The following is an 8,247-nucleotide window of genomic DNA, read 5'->3' on the forward strand; positions in this document are numbered from 1 at the left end:
CGCTGTTCCCTGCGCCGCCATCGCCCGTTCCTGGGGTGGTGCCATCAGCCTGGTAACGACACCAGTGAGCAGCAAGTGCTTAATATTTTAAAGTCTCTTTTGAAATCTCTTTAGCCGCAGGGATCAGAAGAGGCCAAAGCGTTTGTAAATGCCTTCCTGAAGCGTAGCATGCCAAAAATGAAAGATGAGGCCATCCAGGACATACTAGCTCGGAAAGCTGTAGTTCTCGAGCATTACTCCAAGAAAAAGACAAAGCAAAAGCAGAGGAAAGCGAAAGGTTTCACTGCCAAGCAGAGGCGAGAAATGCGTCTGTTTGAAATTGAACCAGAACAGCGAAGGTAAGATCTTAAATATTTTCTTTTTGTGATAAAAATATATAAAAGCAGCAGCCATACGCATGGATACGGACCCCTCCACATGCAGAGTCAGCCTGAGACTCTGTTTGTGGCATTTCACCGTGAGAAAACAGTTCTCTCCTCTGTATAGTCAGAAAGTTTATTTCTGTTACTGCTGCTCTTCCCTTCTGTATACCTAAATGTAACCCCAAATCAAACCCACATACAACCTCCTCTGGTTTCAGTTTTGAAGTTAGTCTGTCTGTGACCAGAGAGTCAGAATTCTGCATCAGGTTCCTCGAACTAGCGCATGTTGAGTAAAGCCCCTGCTGCTGCTAACGTGAAGTGAGTGGGGAGGCAGAACAGGAGACATCTCTGGTCTCAGGCGTAGCCCGATGCTCCAAAACACATTTTGGGTCGACAGGGAAGAGTGTTCTTAGTTTGTGCTTTTTTCATAAAGCAAACCCGTGTTTGGAGTGGGACACCTCACAGGGGAGCTACCAGAGCAGATCACAGACTCGTGAGTCGTATCTCCGGTGTAAGCACAGATTACTCAGTGATCAGCTGGTGGATTTTTGTTCTTATGTAACACTCTGCCTGGTCACTGCAGGTACTCCATCTTTCTACCGCTCCACGAACTCTGGAAACAGTATATCAGAGACCTCTGCCACGGGCTTAAGCCTGACACGTAAGTTGAGATATTTTAGATTCGCGGGGTTTTCACTGAGTAGGTATTTCCAGGTTTACTGAGTTACTGCTTGAAATGTCATAGTTACGTGATAAGGAAAGATAGTTACTATTTCTGTAAGCCTGGACCGTGATTTCAGTCGTCCCATTTTGTAAGTCTAATTTGCCATATAATTTTCTTTCCCCCTTCTCTGATCCCACCCTGTTCCTCAAGGCAGCCGCATATGATTCAGGGCAAACTGCTGAAAGCTGATCTCCATGGAGCTATTGTTACAGGTATTCTGTTTTCTTCTAAAAAAGAAGTTACATAGATTCTCCTGTTTCACGTGCTTATTTTTAAATTCTTTTTAGTATCATTAGCTCTAGAATCGCACAGTTGAGATCACATCTACTGAGTAATGCTAATTACTTTCCAACCACTCCTAAAAATCATGTTATTAGCTGCAAAGATTAACTGCTAGTTTTCCCAGTGATTACTGTAATTGAATTATTTCAGAATATTGCAAACCAGTTTTTAAAATCATGAAGCAGCTGTAGAAGAGCAAACAAACTGCCTGCATGTGGAATTTTCTAACACACGGATACTTCTGTTCTTTCAGTCACAAAATCAAAGTGCCCGTCTTACGTCGGGATAACAGGAATCATTCTACAGGAATTCAAACACGTCTTCAAAATTATCACTAAAGAGGACAAGTTAAAAGGTATATTAAACACTTTTTTCCATGCTTTTCACAACTGGAACAACCAGAAATTTCTTAAACACACTATTCATCCTCTACCTCTGAGTACATTGTGTAGTATCAGTGGTTTAAGTTCTTAGCACAGAGTGGCTGAAGTCAATGTCTTTACTGACCACGTTACAGCCCAAAATCTTTCCAAAAAAGTATCTCATTAGAAATGAGCAACTAAAAAGGAAAAAAGGCTTTTCCAACAACCCAAGCACTGTTGTGTACATGGCTTATTCATCTGATTCACGTTAGATGTTCTCTGCAGCACTTACTGCATGCTCCTGAAAGAGGACCGACATTAATAATTCTAATTTAAAATTTAGAGGGTTTGGTTATTTTTCTTCTGCTGAAGCATAAAAACCTTGAAATGTGGCAAACCTCAGGTCTACGTGTCAATAATATCCCCTGTTACATCAGTATATTTTCTTAACAGGGATTTACATTGGTCCACCTTTGTTAACTTCTTTCCTTTTGCATTTTCAGTTGTTCCCAAACTTAACAACGTGTTTAGCTTGGAGATTGACGGTTTCATTTCCTACATCTATGGAAGCAAGTTCCAGCTTAGAGCAAGCGAGCGATCTGCAAAAAAATTCAAGTTGAAAGGAACGATTGACCTCTGATTTCATGGAAAATCAGAAGTACCAGTAGCAACGTCTGCTGTTTTCCTGCAGTTTAAAGACCAGGTTTTCTGGCAGATTGAAGATGGAATAGCTATGGGAAATATTTCTAGCGCGCTTCTCACTGAAGAAGCACTAGTACCTGTTGTTTTTAAAGCAGTCTCTCAGACTGATGGATCTGTTTTGTTATTTGTATATAACATCCTGGATTTTATTAAACATATATTATTAGTATTGATGACCTGACTTCCGTTTCCATTTATAATCATTAATTTGCACTACAAGAATTGTATCTTGTAACTGATAAATGTCATTGTTGCCTTCTTGATAAATTGGGGTTTATCTGCCTATTATATGCCCACAGTGAGACTGCGGGTTATGACAGCTGGTCTCTTGTAGTCATTCTAGCCAACCAGGGCCAGCTCTTTAAAGAGAATATAGCTGTTCCTGACATACACTATACACTCAATCCTAGTGCTGGCGTTAGGAGGGTGGCTCCAGCTAGGGCTCTGAACCACACTGCAGGGCACACGAGTCATTTAGCTATGAGAACACCCAAGATCTCCACACCACCTACTCCCCAGTCCTGTGGAAACACAAACTGTGCCACTGAGACCTCCATCAGTTGGCCTCCAAGGCTCCTACCTCCTTTCCAAACCTGTTGCTGGGAGAGGCTACAGGGGAGCTGCATCTCCCTGGCACGATCCCTCAGACGCACACCGGATCCAGCATCACTGAACCAGACTGATCAGTTCAAATCACAGCATGGGCAGTGCTGGTTTTCAGAAATTACACACTGCTGCTCTGTCCCCTTTGAAGTCAGGGAATAAAGTAGTTGGTATGGAAATAAATCTTAGTTGCAATTATATAAAGTACTGCCCTTGAGATGGAGAAACAGACAGTATTTTTACTAGAGAGATATATTTTATACAGGGAAATAGTCATTTCACACCAATCAGAAACTAGGAGAAAGAAACACTGGGAAAGCCTTTGAAAATAGGGATAAACACACTTGAAAGTGCCAAAGAGTAGAAGCTCTTTTTCGATGAATTTGTCTCTCTGAAGTAAGAACAAGATGTGTTAAAGTTGTGAGAGCCAAGTTATTATTCTATCTAGTACCCATTACTCCTCTCAGTGTTCTCTGAAATAAAATCCCTTGGTTTCCTGTCAGAGGTCAGCAGCAAAAAAACCACACACAGTGGTAGAAAGTATAAATCATAGCAGAAACCTTCCTTTCAGGACAATGGCCTAATCTTAATTTTGCTCATAGCCTTCAGTGTAATATCTAATTAAGACATCTGTTAAATGCCTATAATGTTAAATTAATAGGGGGAAGCTAATAGAACTTTATTGGCATAGTCTGGTTAATTAACATTAAAGGCCTTTAATGGATGTCTTAAATAGACATCATTAATGGGAATGCCATACAAATTGGAATGAGGCACAACCACGTTTCACTGTGCGGTGAAGGACATACCATATTCTACCACACGGGCACACAGATGAACACGGTACAACTTCCAACAGCTACTGGCATTTCCATTTTTTAAACCATTTCAGCAACCATAAAAGACAAACGCTGCCCAGCAATCCCTTTCAATAAATCATAGCAAGGCACTCCTTATTTACAGTGAAGAGTGCTGGAGAGATGTCCAAAGGTCTCCTCAAGGTGATCGCATGCTAGGAGCACAAAAAATGACAAATGAAGAATCACAAGAGAGCTGAACAGCCACTGCATTCAAGACGTCTTTACTGCAGTTGGTAAATCACCCGAAGAGGCCTTTTTGTAATGCCTAGGTGAGGTGTTCCAAACAGCCCGCATAGATCACTGAAGCTAAATCAATCCCGCAGACCACTGGCATCACTGTCTACTGTCAGCTCCCTAAACCAAGGCCCTGTCCCGTCTGCTTTCCCCAGAACACAGCTCTGTGTTCACCTTTCACTAGATCACACTGAACTCCCCACTGCTTGTGAAGGAGCTTCCTCAGAAACTGCGGACTGCTCCCCTGCCGATTCATGACCATTCCCCACCTCTTCATTAGCTGACACAATAAATACTTAATGGATGAAATATTAGAAAACTGGAGAACTAATCACAGCTGTCTCTAATACGCCACTTCCTCCCTAGGTTTAACTCTGAACCCTGTGCAGCAGGAACAGAGGTTTTGTTATGATCTCTACACCTAAACTCACTAAAGAAAAGGCTAGCCAGGGAACAACAAACAATCTGCTGGCTCACTGTGTATATATAATATATTTATAACCAAACTGAAACAATTGTAAACAATCCAACTACTGAATTTTGAACGTTTAAGCAAGAATGCGAAAACCCTCATAATTTCTGTTTGAAACTTCAAAATAATTCATTGTAGAAAATGCTTGAAATTAAAGCCAAATCATACCTAAGAAAACACACAGAATTTTCTATTTGAGGTTTTTCATACCTCCTCTAAAAGATGAAATACACAGCAATACAATGGAAAGCGCTCCCCCCCCAAGCCTCCTGGGAAACTCGTATTAAATCACGGAAATCACAGCAGCACGTAGCTGATGTTAACTCTGTATGTTCAAGCCACACAATGTTTTAGAGAAACATAAGAGAAAGCATAAAACTCTGATGTGGACCAGAGCCTTTTTTAATGAATTCTCAAGTCTTGGACCAGTTTGTCCCTCTGGCAGAGCATCTTTGTCCATTTTAGTATTTTAGATCTAGGAGGACTTGCGTCAATGCAAGAGGTTAGAAATAATTTCTAAGCCTCTCACAGCCTTTGACCAATTAGCTCTTGTTAAACAGACCTTAAAATTATTCGGAACAGTAAAGCATACTCCTCAAGCAGCTGCATTTGCAAAGGAGCAGTCCCAGGAAGGTTATTTTTTACTAGAACAATGGCCCTAATCAACTGGAAAAGGACAGGATACGGCCATGCCAGGCTGGTGTGATCTGGAAAAGGAGGCTTCTTGTTATAAGCTGTGTACATAAAAGGCAGGCAAACCTGGCTGAGCTATTTTCACCACAATTTGCAAATCATACATTTAGAAACCTTGACTGGAAACATCCATGGTGTTTTCTAGTAGAAAGAGACCAAAAAATGGCATGGAGTGAGGAAGAGTACGGAAGGGAAAACAGAGCAAGTCAGAGTTCAGACTGAGTAACAAAGGAGAGGAGAATTAGTTTGGTAGGGGAAAAAAATCCTGTAGAGAAAAGCTGCAGGTATTCATTGTCGTGACCCTGGTATTTCTGTGCATCATCTGCAGGCTTCTGCCTTTCTAGGGAAAAATCCCAGTTTTGCTACAGGCTGCACGTATCACACGTTAACCAACCGGAGGCTATCGGTCCTTCTCCACATCAGCACTTTTTGTTCTGGTATTTATAAAGCTTTTATAATATAAAAGATTTAGACATAACCTTTAACGTTCTACAAATAAACACAAAGCAGTCTTTGAGAAGTGAACAAAAGCCACAGCACGCCATCTAAAATTTAACAGAAATTTCCACTTCCCAAGGAAAACGGTGTCCTTGGGCACTTGACAGGGTGACTGGAAACGCTGAGCTTGCAACACAGCTCTTAGAGCAGCCCAGGCTCCCGCTCTGCCGGGTGCTTCTGTTGGTGCCCACGTGCCAAAGAAAAGAACCAGCTCCCACTGCAGAGCTACCGACAGGTTTGCCATCAAATACCTCACATCTTTGCATCTCAGTCCTTTCTTAAATAGCATCCTTTGCCTCATATAACCATAATGGTTCACTTAACTTTTTTTACACCATCTTACTCCTTTTAAAATTCATGTAACACAGCTGTGATATCAGGCAGGACCCACTGTACTGCATTAGACCTGAGGCACCATCTTGCTCCTCTGCTTCAGCAGCATGTTTTCAGGAAACAGGAGCAGTGCCTTCTCCAACCGAGGTGCCACTGCCCTTATCTAAACAGGGCGATTCCTCAGCCCCTTACCAGAGCAGTTACACGTGCCCATTCCCCAGTTACAAGTCCCAAAACCATACACAGGCAGGTTTTCTAACCAACAAAAGTTCTGCTCACATTATCAACTCTCCCACAGTCACTGACCCCGTCCCACAGAAGGCCACTGATGACTAATTCCTAGCCCCGCTGTTTGTACTCCTCCCTTAGCACACACTGCAATCTCCCCAATTTATTTCCCTAATTAATCTCCCTTTGCCTTCACAGTGACCTTACCATAGGCAATGCAATACAGCAATCCGCAAGCTCTCCTACCTGGCTCCAACAGCCCCATCTTCTCCAGTCCACACACCACGTGAGGTTTGAGCACTACAGGCAGGATAGAAGTTCCCCAATAGTCAGTAACAGCTGTATCAGACCAGTCTCCTGCTCCATCACAGCTGAGGCAAACACCAAAACTCCAGACAAGCTGTCTGGATATGGGAGACACCTGAGCACTTTCAAAGACTAACCCTTGCCAGCTGTGCCTCTTGCCCCAGCTGTATGGCCTTCTTGCACCCCAGGTGAGCTCGCTGGCGTGCAGAGGCTTGTTCACTGAAACACACCAGCTGACCTATATAACAAATTCCTACAGAAACTTTACAAAGCTTGCCAAGCTACAACATTCACCAGACCACGGTCCTACCTACCAGGTCTAATTATACATCAACAACAGCCAATTCCACGGAATTTCACAGAGGCTTGACCCAGCTTTGTCTCATGCTTCCCTTCCTTAATTCTGTTACTCCCATGGCAACTAACTCCAATGCTGCGTCACCCTCCCTACAGCATGTGATGAAAATGTATTCTTTCGGTAAGGCAGAAACCTCCCTCAGTGTACCGGTTTAATTAAATTAATGAGCGAATGTGAAAAATGGAGGTTCAAGCATCCACTGCTGCTGAGAGGAGCAGTTACATCTGGCAAACATGAACCTCCTGGGCTGCAGAACAAACAGTACCTGGCACTCTACCTACAGACGGGGTTTGACACCTAGCGCTGCACGCTCTGCCTGTTGGGCAGGGATTACAGAGAACTACCGAGGACTCGGCAATGTTCAATACTGAATTAAGAGCTCTCCCTGTTCAGAGAGCTCTCCGCTGCATTCTGTTATTGTATTAGTCAGATCAGTACAGTGCCTTATAACCACTAAGAGGAGGAAAAAATGAGCGTACAATTGACTAAAATAACATATCTGATAGCTTTGAACCAGGATGCTATAAAAAAGGCACAACCGAAACTTTACAGGCTGCCTTGCCCAGCTCCCCAGCCTGTTTTAAGGCTATTACTTGGTTTTTTCATTCTGTTAAGAACTATTCCCATAGCACCTAACTGTTGCCAAACACCACTGATTTAAAACATGTTCTTTTCATATACTTTCAGGCACTGACCAATCTTCTACCACCCATCACCTTCCATAGGCAGCTGAAGAGCTTCTTTAACATTTGCAGTACAGGCCTGTTAACAGACATCTCTTCCCGGTGTATTAGTTAATAAATTCAGCCCTATTTCTTTCTGCTCCCAGAATGAGCTCCTAGCCTCATGACACACGTGCATGCTTTTGACTGAGACACTAATCTTAATTTACACAAAACTATGTAATAATATAGTTAGAAAATCAGTTATAATATTCATATAATAGTTTCAGAGAAGTGTAATATTACCAGACATGCCAAAGAACCTTGCCTTGACCTCACATTGAAATCAAAACCAGAATTTAATACAAATACTAAAGTCCTCATATACTTGTTAAAAGCGAAAGTTAAGACTTCAAAAACGAAACCTCAAGCACAATGCACTCACTTGCCCGTGAGTCGGGCTCTCCCAGCTGAGCGGCTGGCTCCAGGCCCCCGGCGGGTTGTGTGTGCGAGGCCAGCTGCCCGTGCAGACCTCTGGCCCCACGGCCCCTGGACTTCCTCTAGCGTA

General features: G+C 42.8%; 1 protein-coding gene across 1 annotated transcript; it reads left to right on the plus strand.

The window, feature by feature from the left end:
- The first annotated feature begins 120 nt into the window (after positions 1-120).
- Positions 121-2,370, plus strand: POP4 (processing of precursor 4, ribonuclease P/MRP subunit (S. cerevisiae)). The gene is made up of 5 exons (XM_010137428.1): positions 121-338; positions 946-1,023; positions 1,237-1,298; positions 1,622-1,723; positions 2,234-2,370. The coding sequence occupies exons 1-5, from the start codon at positions 169-171 to the stop codon at positions 2,368-2,370; spliced, it is 549 nt and encodes a 182-aa protein (XP_010135730.1). The 5' UTR covers positions 121-168.
- Positions 2,371-8,247: the final 5,877 nt, after the last annotated feature.

This window comes from Buceros rhinoceros, unplaced genomic scaffold (genome assembly GCF_000710305.1).
Source record: "Buceros rhinoceros silvestris isolate BGI_N320 unplaced genomic scaffold, ASM71030v1 scaffold16470, whole genome shotgun sequence".
NCBI lineage: Eukaryota > Metazoa > Chordata > Aves > Bucerotiformes > Bucerotidae > Buceros > Buceros rhinoceros.